Here is an 18,715-nt window from a genome sequence, read left to right on the forward strand (position 1 = left end):
GAAAAAGGAGCTCCGACAAATTATTAGGAGGTGCTCCATGACTTCTGTCCTCTCATAGTATTTAGGCTTACTCCATACACATTTGGGCTTTCCCTTTCGAGAGAAGGTAACAGTCGTATGTGTGACAATGATTTCGTCGTCAGTTTGTTTTCTCGGTCATTATTCCCATGAAATAACTGCAAGCAAAGTTTCATGTGTTAAAGCTTCCTTCTTCAATTGGGTGGTCTGTAAACTAATTGTACTTCAAACTGACACACTGGTGGTGCTGGATATTATGTTTTATTGGTAAATAGCGCGAGCTACGACCCAGGACTTAAGAAACTGTGTTTCATGTTCAAAATATTGTCAACAGATTTGACATAACGCATGCTACTGCTTTAACACTAGAACCACCGTCAGGACATTTTTGTCCCATAGCAAAATTTGAACATCCCTCCCTCCCTCTGATTGTTTCGTAACTTAATTTTTCCTAGTCCATTTTGAATTAAAATTCAACGCTTTCAAATGCATAGCTTTCTAGGGAAAAAAACCTAAAATGCTGAGTGACGTTTTAGGCTCACTCAAGAAACTAATCACTGCTGATTACTACACATTGTTAGTATTTTTTACTTGTGTCTGCTGCTGCAACGCAGGCACGAAACTGTACGTGCGGCATCTTTGACAGCTGTAAACATGCTAAAAGCGGTAAGTCCCGCGGAATTCAGGTAATAGATTCTTTCGCCTTCGCTCGGCTGTCAGTACAAGGGCAGAAGCTCCTGATGCAAGACAGTGGGAAGCAATGCTTACTAATACACTACAATTTCAGAAAAATTACATGATTTTTTGAAGGGAAACAACTTGACAAATCGAGCTAGTCACTAACGCACTGGAGCACTTCTGACTCAGACAGATATTTTACTTGGCATAGATTGATAGCGTCGTTCCTAACGGATCTCGTCTCAATTTCCGTCCAATTGGACAGCTCTCCCGAGCTGACTGCAGGACCCTGCCCATAACGTTCCAAACATTCACAATTGGGGAGAGATCAGGCGACCTTGGTGGACGAGGTAGGGCTTGGCAGGGACGAAGACAAGCAGCTGGTGGGCATTATCTTGCTGAACATCTACATCTACATTTATACTCCGCAAGCCACCCAACGGTGTGTGGTGGAGGGCACTTTACGTGCCACTGTCATTACCTCCCTTTCCAGTTCCAGCTGTTCCAGTCGCGTATTGGTTCGCGGGAAGAACGACTGCCGGAAAGCCACCGTGCGCGCTCGAATCTCTCTAATTTTACATTCGTGATCTTCTCGGGAGGTATAAGTAGGGGAAGCAATATATTCGATACCTCATCCGGAAACGCACCCTCTCGAAACCTGGACAGCCATCTACGCCGCATTGCAGAGCGCCTCTCTTGCAGAGTCTGCCACTTGAGTTTGCTAAACATCTCCGTAACACTATCACGGTTACCAAATAACCCTGTGACTAAACGCGCCGCTCTTCTTTGGATCTTCTCTATCGCCTCCGTCAACCCGACCTGGTACGGATCCCACACTGATGAGCAATAAGTACAGGTCGAACGAGTGTTTTGTAAGTCACCTCCTTTGTTGCTGGACTACATTTTCTAGGGACTCTCCCAATGAATCTCAACCTAGTACCCGCCTTACCAACAATTAGTTTTATATGATCATTCCACTTCAAATCGTTCCGGGTGCATACTCCCAGATATTTTACAGAAGTAAGTGCTACCAGTGTTTGTTCCGCTATCATATAATCATACAATAAAGGATCCTTCTTTCTATGTACTGGCAATACATTACATTTGTCATTGTTAAGGGTCAGTTGCCACTCCCTGCACCAAGTGCCTATCCGCTGCAGATCTTCCTGCATTTCGCTGCAATTTTCTAATGCTGCAACTTCTCTCTATACTACAGCATCATCCGCGAAAGTCGAGGAAGGTTTGGCATACAGGGCAACAAAACAGGGCATAGAATATCGCCGACGTACCTTTATGCCGTAAGGGCGTAGCGGATAACCAATGGGGTCGTCCTGCGGCACCTCAGACCGCCTCTCCTCGCTGTCGGCGACAGTCGGGGTGCTACCCCACGGCTGCCCGTTGCGCCTCCAGAGAACTCTTCGCCCCTTATCGGGGCTCAGTTTCAAAGTGAGACTGAAGACACTTCTTGTCCAGTCCATTCCATTCCAACTCCTGATGACTGGCAAAAACATTGCCTGCAGACGCCCCACAAATAGCCCACCCAGTGGTGATGGGCTGCACTGCCGTTCCATTTCATAGCAGCATCCCCTTGGCTGTGATCCGCGGCACTCCAACGGCACGGCGGTACGTCGACGATATTCACGACGTTCTGCCCTTCATGGCAAGCCGTCCTGCGATTACATTTCAGCAAGATAATGCCCGCTCTCACACAGCGAGAGTTTCTATTATTTCTCTTTGTGCTTCCCAAACCCTACCTTGGCCAGCATGGTCGCCAAATCTCTCCCAAGTTGGGAATGTTTGGAAAACTCCTTTGTGGTGTAGAAGGGGAGAGAAAAAGACAGACAGAGAGAGAGAGAGAGAGAGAGAGAGAGAGAGAGAGAGAGAGAGGGAGGGATGGAGAGGGAGTGACTATTAGGACTCCTGGATGAAGTGGACAACAGATTGTTCTTCGGTAGTATTCTGACCGTAATCCACACATGAAAAGGTGTGTTATCAAACACATTGAAAAGTTCACTGAAACAGCGGCCCATAGAGTATTGTAAGCTGAACGCTATTGCTGGACTACCTTCATGCATTTTTGTTTACTGTTCTCTCTGTTAGGGGTGATACTGAAACCAAAAGAGTAGAAGTGGAGATTCTTTGGTCAGAGAAACGGAGAATGCATTCTTACAAATCTGTGTTGCCACGTCATCGTTTCATGAAAACCATGAGGTTCCTCAGGTTTGATTTGAGGTCGACATCGTCGGACTGGCAAGTTTGCTCTCACGTCAGATATGTGGGAGGGGTACACAGCAAACTGTGAAAGCATGTATGTTGTTTGTCCATATATTTGTGTCGATGAGCACTCGTTCTAGTCCAAGTGCAGATATCGGTTCATTCAGTTCATGGCTCGAAAACCTGACAAGTATTACGCAGAAATAGTGGATTGGTATCGATAAAAATTCCAAATAAACGCCAAATGATTCGACATATATTAGTAAAGATGATATTTATTGAGCAATCCGTGGAATTCTAGTCTCCTTTGTACCTGGCTTTTGTTGACTTTGAAAAAGCCTTTAATAAGGGTGTAGCGTGAAGCCATCTGGAAAACAATGCAGATGTACGGAGGACCTCCAAACGTCATCAGTATCGTGAAGATGATGTGCCAGGCGAAACATGATGGAAATCTCTCACATTCATTCATTTTAAATTCTGAAGTAAGGCAGCGCTGTTTGCTTTCACCACTGCTGTTTTTGCTTACATCAGATGGTGTCATGAAGAAGGCGACCCGAGAGAAAAGGAGAGGTACGCAGAGGACCCTATAAGGTCGCCTGGAGGACCTACACTTTGCGGACCACATCTGCCTTCTGTCCCACACTTTCAAGGATTTGAGCGAGAAGCTTAAGGAATTGGAAACAGAAGCTCAGAGAATTGCATTAAAAATAAACACAGCTAAGACTAAAGAGCCTATTGGCTTCTGTCTCGGGTTCTTCGGCCGACGTTCATCTAATGATTTTTCTGACGTTTCGCCAGCACGAGTGGCTGGCATTGTCAAAGCTTCACCCTCCATTGCCGGTGGTGAACTGGAGCCGAGCTCGCGGGCGCAGACTATATGTACCTGGCGCGCCAACGTCCGAGGGCTTCTCCGCGGTCATTTCCGGTGCGGTTCTCCTCTTGCTACCTGCGACGGTCGTTCGCTGCAGTACGGGAAGCCAGGATCCGTTGACCTTAAGGCTTTCCTCTTTCTTGTTCAAACTGTTCGCGTGTTTTTGTATTTCTACAGCTTCTCTGAACAAGCGCGTGTGATAGTGGTTCTCTACAGCCAGAACTTCCGTGTCGGCGAATTTTATTACGTGGTCGGTCTCATTCAGTGCGTGTTCTGCCACGGCCGATTTCTCCACCTGCCCCAACCTGCAATGTCGCTTATGCTCCTTGATCCTGGTGTTAATGGATCGTCCAGTCATCCCGACATAAACTTTTCCGCATGTGCATGGTATGCGGTATATTCCCGACATTGAAAGTGGGTCTCTTTTCTCCTTCGCCGATCTAAGACACTCTTTGATCTTCCTTGTCGGTTTGAAGATCGTCTTTACGCCATGTTTGCGCAATATACGGCCGATTCTGTCCGTCACTCTGGGAATGTATGGCAGAAAGGCCGTACCCGACATTTCTTTTTCTGGTTCCTTACTTCGCCGAGTGTTTGGCTCAGTTACACTTCTAATATAATTTGTGGAGTTCACCACCGGCAATGGAGGGTGAAGCTTTGACAATGCCAGCCACTCGTGCTGGCGAAACGTCAGAAAAATCATTAGATGAACGTCGGCCGAAGAACCCGAGACAGAAGCCAATAGGCAGTTTGTCAACAAGTGGCCACGAAAGCCTCAACAATTTTGTAAGACTAAAGAACTTACGATGAACAGTAAGAACAAGAATGCTCTAGCCGTGAAGGAAGAGGAGATTGACCAGGGGGAGAGCTTTTTTTATCTGGGAAGTATTGTTTCCAAAAACGGAGGGGCCACAGAAGACGTCGGAAGTCGGATCAAAAAGGCAAAAGGGGGCTTTGCCCAGCTGCGACCAGTTTGGACATCTCGTGAAATATTGTTGAAAGTAGCGTAAAGCTTAAAATCTTCCACTCAAATGTAAAATCTGTTCTCTTTTACGGTTGTGAGACGTGGAAGGTGAGAGCACAAATTAAAACAAGAGTACAAACCTCGATCAATAAATGTTTTGCCGGCCGGAGTGGCCGAGCGGTTCTAGGCGCTTCAGTCTGGAACCGCACGACCGCTACGGTCGCAGGTTCGAATCCTGCTTCGGGCATGGATGTTTTTGATGTCCTTAGGTTAGTTAGGTTTAAGTAATTCTAAGCTCTGGGGGACTAATGACCTCAGATGTTAAGTCCCATAGTGCTCAGAGCCATTTGAACCAATAAATGCTTGCGGACTATACTGGGAGTACGCTGGCCAAAGTTATCTCAAATCAAGAACTATGGCAACGCACCCGACAATGGAAAGCCGAGACAACCGTAAAGGAAAGGAAATGGAGATGGATTGGACACGCCCTGAGAAGAGGCCCGCAACATATTCCGAAGAATGGAATCCACAAGGAGCAAGGAGGAGAGGCAGACCGAGGTGGACCTGGCACAGGAGTGTTGGAGCTGAGGTGGCAGCCGTTGGCCACCCCTGGAATAACGTCAAGAAGGTGGCAAGAACAGGGTCAGACGGAACGCTCTCATATGTGCCCTATGCTCCACATCGGAGTGAAAGGAAGTAAGTCAAGTCACTAAAGATGAACCTCTTAGTAACGGTGAACGTTTTAGTGAATTTGTAGAAAAAGCTTTCAGGTTGGAAGAAATGTTAGGTGTGAGAACCTCTTCACCCCACTTTCAAATCGAGCAACCATGCGTGGTACCATAAACAAAGTTATGAGGAAAGTGTGTGAGTGCATGAAGAGCGTTCACGAACACCTATACAAGAATGTAACAATCAGAGACGACGATATCATCTGCGCAATGTACGAAAGGAAGCCAGGAAAGAAGATGTTAATTCCGTTCCTTGATGCCTGATGTACAAATGGCTCTGAGCACTATGGGACTTAACAGCTGTGGTCATCAGTCCCCCAGAACTTAGAACTACTTAAACCTAAATAACCTAAGGACATCACACACATCCATGCCCGAGGCAGGATTCGAACCTGCGACCGTAGCAGTCGCGCGGTTCCAGAATGTAGCGCCTAGAACCGCGAGACCACCGCGGCCCCTGATGTACAATTGGCACTGACATTAAGTCAAAGCCTCACGCAGTGACAGGTTACAGTGCAATTAATTAGGACCGCTAGATGTTGTTGACCAGACGGTCCGCAAGTACTCAGTGAAAGCTGATGCAAGAAGGTGGCCTGTTGATGCTTTCTATAATACTCTAGATTTATCGGCCATCAATGCTTGGGTAATCTACAGAGAAGTAGCAAATATCGAAATAAGAAATGAGATTTCCTTCTCGAGATCGCAGATGAACTTACCAGAGATTATACAGAAACGCTTGTCAGAACTCTAGCTATTCACAATCAGTGCTCTTAATTTTATTCACATTTAGATCGTTTTAATGCTACCACACTCGTCACTTTTTCTCGGACCAACTTCCTGAACTGGTAACGTCAAGTTTCAGCAGCGCTGAATCAGAGTAACTTGATTTCGGGTAGATCCAGGAACAGTAACTGATAACACGGTCTCAAAATTTTCATCGCCACATGTAAAAAGGGCGAAGGTCACGCAGTAATGACTTTCAAATATATTTCCCTGTTTCAGGGGCTGTGCGTCATTCGAGGTGGATAACGAAACCCGTTTATCAAAAATGGTTCAAATGGCTCTGAGCACTATGGGACTCAACTGCTGTGGTCATAAGTCCCCTAGAACTTAGAACTACTTAAACCTAACTAACCTAAGGACAGCACACAACACCCAGCCATCACGAGGCAGAGAAAATCCCTGACCCCGCCGGGAATCGAACCCGGGAACCCGGGCGTGGGAAGCGAGAACGCTACCGCACGACCACGAGATGCGGGCTAAACCCGTTTATCGATTGAAAGTATTCACGTTCCGTGATGAATTTCAATTACCACCACAAGAAAGGATGGGATTTGTAATATCTACATTTTTCTTGTTAGGGTGTATGTGCAGGCACCGTTCATGGATTTCAGCACTGGCAGAGAGTGACACGGCGGTCAGTCGCTACCGATGGGTCTGCGGACGCAGTTGACGTGTTCCGATTGTGACACGTATTTACACAAACTGAAAAATCATTTAGGTACCCCCCCCCCCTCTTCAATCTGTCACCTTTGGATTCTTTGATCCTAATTTTTGTTATTAAAAATTCAAAATTTCACTGCACTGGATGAAGGGCTAGAACCGTCAGACGAGTATATTAAAAGGGACCAAGAAGAAATTCACAAAGTCTTAGGAATTATCAATAAGAGGATCGTAAAGTTTGTTTTGAATAAAATAAGACTATTATCTACCAGGCTGAACTTGAGTACGCCGAGTTCGTCAAGACAGGTTCTTCGTAGTGGCATGGATTCCATGGACGCTTTAGAAATAATGAGTAAACTGAAAGTTGCAAATGATCCGGCTAAAAGAGGCGTCAAGCTCATGCTGGACTGCAGTAAATTATTACAAGAAACGAGAAACAAAAGTAGTATGCGCTTGAGGTTGTTTACAGAGCATGGAGAAGAAACGTGAGCAAAGAATTCAGCTTTACAAAAGAAAATGTGATGTTCTCATCTTATTTGCCTCACAAACATTGCACTTACCAACTGTATAAGTTAAATTAGTACTACAAATTTAATAATTTAGTTGAAAGTAATTGGTTAATGAACTATTGCGGTGTAATATTTTTTGAGATAAGAAGTACATGAGATGCTTACGTGTTCATTTATTTATTTTCTTCAAATGTACGGGCTGGTGGGAACAGATTTCCCTTTTCCTGTGGACCACAAATTACACACAACTAATCTTTTTATTTGACAGAACCAAACAAAGCGATAACACAACGAAAAGTATCAAAGTGGAGAAATAAGAGCTACCCTAACATATATAGTGCCAAAAGCCTTCCGTGGTGCTTGAAGTCAAGCACCGTCGGACGTGGCTGTCACGTGGATGAGTGAGCATCCGGGTCTGCAGTGGGCTGTGGGGTCCACTCAGCTCTTGCGTGGTCTGTTGAGAAGCTGTCTGATACACAAGTAGCGGCTCCGGTCACGAAAACAGAGGACGGCTAGAGGGCGACGTGGCCACGTCACGCCCTCCATACCCGCATCCGATGACGCCTTTGGGCCAAGGATGACGCGGCTATCGGTCGGGAAGTTCACGAAATCCGAGGCTGGTTCGGACGGAGTTCGGGGTATTATAGGTATTGCGAAAACAAAATTGAAAATCACCGATGAAACACCAGAGGGAATACGCCTGGCAGCTGTGTACCAACGCTGATGAGCGAAAACACTGGGAACACAGCCCGTCGCGAGAGTGAATGCCGCCTGATGTGGTCACGGCCACGCGACGCGTAAGAACAAGCGGGGAGGGACAGAGGCGAATGGAGACTCAGGCTAGTGGGGAAGTGCAGTGACGTAACTGAGTCTGGTACAGGGCAGGCGACGTTCTTCTAGAAGAACATAATTGAGAAAATTTAGGGAATCGGCATTTGAAGGTGACTGCAGGTCGATTCTGCTGCCGCCAGCATACACTTCGCTTGAAGACAACTTACGTTAAGAGAAATTGGGGCTCATACGGAGACACATAGACAATCCCTCTACTTGTGAATGGAACTGTAAACGAAATGACTTCTATGAGTCATGACTCTCGACGCTGGATCAAAAACGCAAGAGAATGGACATATCGAAACAATGTTTGACCCGTTTTAGCAGAAACGAAGAAGATTTTTTGCGCTGCTTTGTGGCCACAGATGAAACTTGGCTGCACTAACGTACCCCAGAGACAAAACAACAGTCAAAGCAGTGGAAACATGCTGATTCTCCGCCATCAAAGAAAGCAAAGACAATTCATTCGGCGGGAAAGGTCGTGGGATCACTGTGGGATGCAAAGAGGATTTTGTCCTTAGATTATCTTCCCGCTGGGCAAACAATTACTGAAGAATACTATGTTAACCTCCTGGACAAATTGCAACAAAAGAGACGTGAAAAAAGGCCAAATTTAGCAAGGAAGAAATTCATCTTTCATCAAGACAATGCGCGCCCACACACATGTGCCGTCGCCATGGCAAAATTAGATGAACTAAGGTATCAATTGACGCCACACCCACCTTATTAACCTGATATGGTTCCGTCAGACTTCCATCTATTCCAGAACTGAAAGGTTTTCTTCGTGAACGAAAATTCCATTCAAACGAAGAACTGATAGCCAGAGCTGACAACTATTTTGCGGGCCTGGAGGAGACTTATTTTCAAAATGGGATCAAGGCACAAGAACATCGTTCGACCAAGTTCATTAATCTACAAGTAGACTACACTAATAAATGATAAATGATTCAGTGATGTAAGTACTTTTTTTCTATTCCGTTCCGAGAACTTCTCGAACAACCCTCGTAGTGACGAAGTGTACCCTCCGCCATCCACCGTACATAGGCTTGTCTAGTGTGTATAGAGACTAGGAGTAGGCCAAAAGGTGTCGGACGCCCATGTATCACCAGAGAACGTGGAGCTCGGGGCCTCACCAACTCTGAAAAGCAGGACATCCAGTAATGTGTGTCGGCTCTGATGACAGAGCAAACACGGTTGAAGATTGTGAGCAGCAGCAGGTGATTCCCACCTACTCCGACCAGAGCCCACCGCTCGGCAAACATGGTTGAAGATGGTGAACAGCAGCAGGTGCTTCCCACCTGCTCCGATCAGAGTCCACCGCACGGCACACACGGCTCTAGATTGTGACCAGCAGCAAGTGATTCCCACCTGCTCCAATCAGAGCCCACCGCATGGCACACACGGTTGAACATTGCTACCAGCAGCAGGTGACTCCCACCTGCTCTGATCAGAGTCCACAGCTCGGCACACATGGTTGACAATTATGACATGCAGCAGGTTATCCCCACCTGTTCTAATCAGAGTCCACCGCTCAGACCACAGGGTTGACCATTGTGACCAGCAGGAAGTGACCCACACCTGTTCCAATCTGAGAAGACTCTTCGGCACACATGGTTAACTGTTGTGTCGAGCACTAGGTAATCCCCACCTGTTACGATCAGAGGCCACTGCTTGGCACACACGGTTCACCATTGTGACCAGCAGCCGGTGATCCCCACCTACTCAGATCAGAATCCACCGCTCGGCACACAGGTTGCAGATTGTGACTAGCAACAGGTGATTCCCACCTGCTCCAATCAGATTCCACTGCACAGCACACACGGTCGAACATTTTGACTAGCAGCATGTGATCCCCACCTACTCCAATCAGAACCCACCACTTGGTACACACGGTTGAACAGTGTGAACAGCAGCAGGTGATTCCCACCTGCTCCTATCAGTGTTGTCCGCTCAGCACACACGGTTGTAGATTGTGACCAGCAGCAGGTGATTCCCACCTGCTGCGACCAGAGTCCACAGCTCTGCACACACGGTTGAACATTGTGGCCAGCAGGAGGTGATTCCCAGCTGCTCTGATCATAGCCCACTGCTCGGCACACACCGTTGAATTTTGTGACCAGCAGCAAGTGATTCCCACCTGCTCCGATGGAGCCCACCACTTGGCACACACGGTTGAACATTGTGACCAGCAGGAGGTGATCCCCTCCTGTTCCGATCAGAGAAAACCGCTCGGCACACATGGTTGAACATTTTGTCCAGCACTAGGTGATCCCCAAATGTTCCGATCAGAGCCCACCTCTCAACACACACGATTGACCATTCTGATAAGTAGCTGATCCCCAACTACGCCGATCAGAGCCCACCGCTCGGCACACACGGTTGACTATTGTGGCCAGCTGCAGTTGATCCCCACCTACTCAGATCAGAGCCCACCACTCAGCACACACCGTTGAAGATTGTGACCAGCAGCAGGTGATTGATACCCGCTCTGATCAGAGTCCACTACACGGCACACATGGTTGAACATTGTGACCAGCAGCAGGTGATCCCCACCTGTACCGATCAGAGCCCACCGCTCAGCACACACAATTGTGCATTGTGACCAGCAGCAGGTGATTCCCACCTGCTCCAATCAGAATCCACTTCTCGGACCACACGGTTGAAGATTGTGACCAGCAGCAGGTGATTCCCACCTGCTCCAATCAGAATCCACTTCTCGGACCACACGGTTGAAGATTGTGACCAGCAGCAGGTGATTCCCACCTGCTCCGATCAGGGTCCGCCGCTCGGCCCACACATTTGACCATTGTGACTAGCAACAGGTGATCCCCATCTGTTACAATCACAGCCCAATGCTCGGCACCAACGATTGACCATTGTGAACATCAACAAGTGACGCCCAACTACTCTGATTAGAGCCCACCTCTTGGCACTCACAGTTGTTCATTGATACCAGCAGCAGGTAATCCCCACCTGTTCTGATCACCGCTGGCCGCAGTTGTCTCGCGGTTCTAGGCGCGCAGTCCGGAACCGTGCGACTGCTACGGTCGCAGGTTCGAATCCTGCCTCGGGCATGGATGTGTGTGATGTCCTTAGGTTAGTTAGGTTTAAGTAGTTCTCAGTTCTAGGGGACTAATGACCACAGCAGTTGAGTCCCATAGTGCTCAGAGCCATTTGAACCATTTTTTGTTCTGATCAGCGCCCACCACTCGGCACACATGGTTGAACATTGTGACCTGCAGCAGAGGATCCCACCTACTCCGATCAGAGCCCACCGCTCGGCACACATGGTTGGATATTTTGACGAGCAGCAGGTGATTCCCACCTGCTACGATCAGAATCCACTGCTCGGCACATACAGTTGAACATTGTGACCAGAAGCAGATGATCCCCACCTGTTCCGATTAGATCCCACCACTCGGCACCAACGATTGACCATTCTGACCAGCAGCAGGTGATCCCAACCTACTCCGATCAGAGCCCATTGCTCGGCACACACGGTTTAATATTGTGACCAGCAGCAGTTGATTCCCACATGTACCTATCACAGAAGACCGCTCGGCGCACATGGTTGACCATTGTGTCCAGCACTAGGTGATCGCAAAATGTTCCGATCAGAGCCCATATCTTGGCACATACGATTGACCATTCTGACATGCAGCAGGTGATCCCCCCTACCCCGATCAGAGCTCACCGCTTGGCACAACCAGTTGAACATTGTGTCCAGCAGCTGGTGATTCCCACCTGGTCTGATCAGAGCCCACCGCTCGGCACGCACGGTTGACCATTTTGACCAACAGCAGTTTATCACCACCTACTCCGATCTGCTCCCACACCTCAGCACACATTGTTCAACATTGTAACCAGCAGCAGTTTATTCCCACATGCTCTGATCAGACTCCACTGCTGGGCGCACACGGTTGTCCATTCTGACCAGCAGCAGGTGATCCCCACCTACTCCGATCAGAGCCCACTTCTTGGCACACACGGTTGATCATTGTGACCAGAAGCAGGTGATCTCTACCTACTCCGATCAGATACCACACCTCGGCACACACTGTCAACATTGTAACCAGCAGCAGGTGATTCCCAGCTGCTCCGATCAGAGAAGACCGCTCGGCACACATGGTTGGCCATTGTGTCCAGCACTAGGTGACCCCCAAATGTTCCAATCAGAGCCCACCTCTCGGCACTTACAATTGACCATTCTGACCAGCCACAGGTGATCCCCACCTACCCTAATCAGATCCGACCACTCGGCACACACGGTTGAATATTGTGACCAGCAGCTGGTGATTCCCACCTGGTCTGATCAGAGTCCACAGCTCGGTACACACCGTTGAGCATTATGACATGCCGCTGGTGATCCCCACCTGTTCTGATCAGAGCCCACCGCTCGGCACGCACGGTTGACCATTTTGACCAGCAGCAGGTGATCCCCACCTACTCCGATCTGATACCACACCTCAGCACACACTGTCCAATATAGTAACCAGCAGCAGGTGATTCCCACCTTCTCCGATCAGACTCCACCACTCAGCACACACGGTTGACCATTGTGACCAGCAGAAGGTGATACCCAACTACTCTGAACAGAGTCCACAGCTCGGCACAGATGGTTGACCATTGTGACCAGCAGCATGTGACCCCACCTGTTCCGATCAGAGAATGCTGCTCAGTACACACAGTTGACCATTGTGACCAGCAGCTGGTGATCTCCAGCTACTCCAATCAGAGTCCACCACTTGGCACACACGATTGACCATTCTAATCAGCAGCAGGTGATTCCCTCCTGCTCCAATCTGAGCCCATCCTTCGGCTTACACAGTTGAACATTGTGACCTGCAGCAGGTGATCCCCAACTACTCCGAACAGAGCCCACAGCTTGGCACAGATGGTTGGACATTGTGACCAGCAGAAGGCGATTCCCACCTGCTCCGATCAGAGTCCACCACACGGAACAAATGGTTGAACATTGTGACTAGCAGCAGGTGATCCCCACCCTCTCTGATCAGAACCCACTGCTCGGCACACACAGTTGAACATTGTAACAAGCAGCAGGTGATCCCCACCTACTCGGTTCAGAGTTTACAGCTCGGCACACACGATTGACCATTGTGACAAGCAGCAGGTGATCGCCACCTGTTCCGATCAGAGCCCTCGGATTGGCACACACAGTTGCCCATTGTGACCAGCATCAGGTGATCACTACATGTTCTGATCAGAGCCCACCGTTCGGCACACATGGATGATCATTTTGACCTGCGGCAGGTGATCCCAACCTACTCCGATCAGAGCCCACCCTCGGCACACACGGTTCAAGATTGTGACTAGCAGCTGGTGATTCCCACCTGCTCTGATCTGAGGTCATCCTTCGGCACACACAGTTGAACATTGTGACCAGCAGCAGGTGATCCCCAAATACTCCGAACAGAGTCAACAGTTCGGCACTCATTGTTGACCATTGTGGTTCAAATGGCTCTGAGCACTATGGGACTTAACATCTGTGGTCATCAGTCCCCTAGAACTTAGAACTACTTAAACCTAACTAACCTAAGGACATCACACACATCCATGCCCGAGGCAGGATTCGAACCTACGACCTTAGCAGCCACACGGTTCCGGACTGCGCGCCTAGAACCGCTAGACCACCGCGGCCGGCGTTGACCATTGTGACCAGCAGCAAGTGATCCCCACCTGTTCCGATCAGAGCCCACCACTCAGCATACACGATTGACAATTGTGGCCAGCAGCAGGTGATCTCCAGCTACTCCGATCAGAGTCTACCTCTGGCCACACAGGGTTTAAGATTGTGACCAGCTGCAGGTGATCTCCATCTGCACTGATTAGAGTCCACCACTCAGCACACACGGTTGAACATTGTGACCAGCAGCATGTGATTCCCTCCTGCTCCGATCAGTGCCCACTGCTCGGGACATACTCTTGACCTTTGTGACCAGCAGCTGGTGATCCCAAGCTACTCAGATCAGAGCCCAGTGCTCGGCACTCACGGTTGTAGGTTGTGACCAGCAGCAGGAGATTGATACCTGATCCGATCTGAGTACACTGCTCGGTATACATGGTTGAACATTGTGACCAGCAGCAGGTGATTCCCATCTGCTCCAATCTGAGTCCACCAATTGGCACACACTGTTGACCGTTGTGACTAGCAGCATGTGATCCCCACCTACTCCGATCAGAGGCCACCCTTTAGCACCCACGGTTGAAGATTTTGACCAGCAGCACGTGATTCCCACATGCTCCGATCAGAGTTTACCGCCCGGCACACACGGTTGAAGATTGTGACCAGCTGCAGGTGATTCGCACCTGCTCCAATCAGAGTCCTCCGCTCGGCACACTCGGTAGAACATTGTGACCAGCAGCAGGTGATCTCCACCTACTACGATCAGAGTCCATAGCTCGGCACACATGATTGACCATTGTGACCAGCAGCAGGAGATCCCCACCCCTTCCAATCAGAGCCCACTGCTCAGCACACTTTGTTGGCCATTGTGACCAGCAGCAGGTGATCCCCACCTACTCCAATCAGAGCCCATCACTCAGCATACACGGTTGTAGATTGTGACGAGCAGCAGGTGATTCCCACCTGCTTCATTGAAAGTACACCGCTCGGCATACACAGTTGACCATTGTGACCAGAAGCAGGTGATTCCCACCTGCTCTGATCAGAGCCCACCGATCGGCATACACGGTTGAAGATTGTGATCAGCAGCTGGTGATTTCCACCTGCTCCGTTCAGACTCCACCACACGGAACAAATGGTTGAACATTGTGACCAGCAGAAGTTGATTCGCATCTGCTCCGATCAGAGTCCACCGCTCGACACACACAGTCGAACATAGTGTACAGAAACAGGTGATCCCCACCTACTCCAAATCACAGCCACCGCTTGGCACAAACGATTGACCATTGTGACCAGCATCAGGTGATCCCCACCTACTCTGATCAGAGCCCACCCCTCGGGACACACGGTTGAGGATTGTGACCAGCACCAGGTGATTCCCACCTTCTCTGATCAGTGTCCTCTGCTCGGCTTATCCGGTAGAACATTGTGACCAGCAGCAGATGATCTCCACCTACTACGATCAGAGTCCATAGCTCGGCACACACGGTTGACCATTGTGACCAGCAGCACATGATCCCCACCTCTTCCAATCAGAGCCCACCGCTCGGCACACTTGGTTGGCCATTGTGACCAGCAGCAGGTGATCCCCACCTACTACAATCAGAGCCTACCGCGGGGCATTCATGGTTGAAGATTGTGACGAGCATCAGGTGATTCCCACCTGCTCCGTTCAGCATACACCGCTCGGCATACATGGTTGTCCATTGTGACCAGAAGCAGGTGATTCCCACCTGCTCTGATCAGAGTCCACCGCTCGGCACACATGGTTAAACTTTGTGACCGACAGCAGATGATTCCCACCTTCTCCGATCAGAATCCACCGCTCGGCACATATGGTCGACCATTGTGACTAGCAGCAGGTCATCCCCACCCACTCTGATCAGATCCCAGTGATCGGCACACACGGTTGATCATTGTGACCAGCAGCAGGTGATTCGCACCTGCCCTGATTACAGACCATCGCTCGGCACACACGGTTGAACATTGTGACCAGCAACAAGTGATTCCCTCCTGCTCCGATCTGTGCCCACTGTTCGGCACTCACGGTTGTCCTTTGTGATCAGCAGCAGGTGATCCCAACCTACTCAGATCAGAGCCCAGCGCTCGGCACACACGGTTGAAGATTGTGACCAGCAGCAGGAGATTGACACTTGCTCTGATTAGAGTCCACTGCTCGGCATACACGGTTGAACATTGTGACCAGCAGCAGGTGATGCCCACCTGTTCTGATCAGAGAATACTGCTCGGGTCACATGGTTGACCATTTTGTCCAGCTTTAGGTGATTCCCACCTGTTCCGATCAGAGCCCACCACTCGGCATACACGATTGATCATTGTGGCCAGCAGCAGGTGATCTCCAGCTACTCAGATCAGAATCCACCTCCGGCCACACAGGGTTTAAGATTGTGACCAGCTGCAGGTGATCCCCACCTGCACTGATTAGAGTCCACCACTCGGCACACCTGGTTGAACATTGTGTCCAGCAGCTGGTGATTCCTACCTGCTACTATCAGAGCCCAACGCTCGGCCCAACTACTCCGATCAGAGTCCACAGTTTGGCACACACAGTTGACCATTGTGACCAGCTGCAGGTGATCCCCACCTACTCTGATCAGAGCCGAACGCTCAGCCCAACTACTCCGTTCAAAGTCCACAGCTCAGCACACACAGTTGACCATTGTGGCCAGGATCAGGTGATCTCCAGTTACTCTGATAAGAGCCCACCGCTCGGCACACACGGTGCAAAATTGTGACCAGCAGCAGGTCATTCCCAGCTGCTCCGATCAGAGTCCACCGCTCGGCACACACAATTGATCATTGTGACCATCAGAATGTGAACCTACCTGCTCGGATGTCAGCCCAGTGACACAATCTTTTAGGATTGCACTGGACACAGCATTATCAATATTAGACAGTGGATCAACGGGACCTCTTCGACAGGTTGGATTAATCATGTTTCCCAATGGTCGTGTCTGGGTAAGGCATCAACCAGACGAAGAGCTGCTAGGAACGTCCACTGCATGTGGGGCTGTGGAGAAAGTATTATGCTAAAGGGGCCTTCGCTAGGACCTCTGTGGGCCTGCGATAGACTGGAAAGCTCCTTAGCACTTTTGAGCTCCCTGAAGTTTATTACAGACCATACGCGTCCCTTCATGCTTCATGTTTTTCCCAGTGCGAAGGTTTCTTCCAGGAGGATAACTGACCGTGGCTCGAGGCCAGGATCTTGCTACAGTGGTCGGGCGAGCGAAGTGGTTCGACGAGAGTGAACTTCCTTTAATGACTTGGCCACGAAATTTGGCTGATTCGAACCCCTCAGGATACATCTGGGACGCTACCGGTTGTCAGTTCCGGGATCCTAAACCACCAGTCGCTAACTTACGGGAGTCGAGTGACCTGCGCGTACACATCTGTTGCCACGCTTCTCCAGAAACCAAGCAGAGACTTGCCGAATAGCTGCTATATTCTACGCTGTTAACGTTCGGCTCATTAATGTCCGTGTGCATGTGTGTGTGTTTGTGTGTGTGTGTGTGTGTGTGTGTGTGTGTGTGTGTGTGTGGATATTTCCGTGCATGAGCTTGTGATGAAACCGGAAGTAGTATCCAGAATTGAAATCATAAAAAATTGTAATTCAGTAATGTAACTGGGCATTCATGTGTTGACATATCCTATTTTTTGTTTTCTTTTCCAGCATGTCCGCTCTTCAGGATATTCTAACTGCAGTGACGTCTGCTGATGATTGGTGAGTTTTGCTTTGTTTCTGAAACATTTACAAAGCTCCGTTGTTGTGCACGTGCTAGTAGGAACTGAATGAGACACAACTACCTAGCTGCATGTCAGTTGACCGTTTGACATTCTCTAAGTAGGTTACCCTTCAGACTGGCCTACTACATGGGCTGCGTCTACGTCTATGCAAAACATACAGCAAGAAAAACATATTCTGAACATATCCTTTTATCGTTTCTCAGAGTACGTGCCTTTACACCTAAACTTTCTAATGCGTTCAAACCAATTATGGAATCGGAACCTGGGAAAGAATCGTTTTATATGACCTGTGGCAACTAAATTGTAGCATGGTATTCAGCGTTAATTGTTCTCAGATCCCCTAAAGCAGTGGTCTCGCCAACGACTGTTTTATAATGAGGTCTCATCGTTCGGAATTACTTTAGTTTCGCAACAAATCTGAAATGCGAGTGACTCTGCCGACCGATCCAACTAAACGGCTTACGGTGTATGCACGGCGCGCGACCAAACTAATAACTGCTTTGAATCTCAGTAAGTGTCAGAGTTTTTTTGTTTGACGCGTTGAGTTCACAACGCTAAACAGCATGTTCGCAACACAATAATACTTCCGTTACTGCAGCCTTTACTCCGGATTGTAAGCTTAGTAACTATCATACATGGCTTAAAAATTTTTTTACAAGTCACTGGAAGAAAATAGAGTGCTTAGAAATGCATGTATATATTTGTACTTATTTATTAATTGTGAATGGAAGCCCAGTGCTTAATAAATCAAAACACTATTGCTGTTTATAAGAATATGACCTCGAACGACAGGACGACAGCGATCATAAAGTGGAATTTGAATGTCTTGTGGGTGATTGGTGAAAAAATAAAATTAACGCACTACAGTCTCCTTTAAAAAGCCAACAAAATGTTTTTAAGCTTAAAGTTCAAAGTAACGAGTCGAGTGTAAGTGCGACTTTAAAGGCAGCCGAAATACGTGCCAAGTATGGCCGATCGTTGCTGACAGCGAACTAGTAAAACAGCGTGCTTAACGGCAAAGAAGATAGAAAAAACTGCAGACATCTGTCT

General features: G+C 48.7%; 1 protein-coding gene across 1 annotated transcript in view; it reads left to right on the plus strand.

Annotated features, from left to right (window-relative positions):
- The window catches only part of LOC126210031 (uncharacterized), a 141,718-nt gene that overhangs the window by 22,279 nt on the left and 100,724 nt on the right, over positions 1 to 18,715 (plus strand). Inside the window, exon 3 of the mRNA XM_049939134.1 lies at positions 17,592 to 17,642. Within this exon, the coding sequence (XP_049795091.1) occupies positions 17,592 to 17,642 (51 nt within the window). The remainder of the gene's footprint in view (positions 1 to 17,591; positions 17,643 to 18,715) is intronic.

Source organism: Schistocerca nitens, chromosome 10, assembly GCF_023898315.1.
Source record: "Schistocerca nitens isolate TAMUIC-IGC-003100 chromosome 10, iqSchNite1.1, whole genome shotgun sequence".
Classification (NCBI taxonomy): domain Eukaryota; kingdom Metazoa; phylum Arthropoda; class Insecta; order Orthoptera; family Acrididae; genus Schistocerca; species Schistocerca nitens.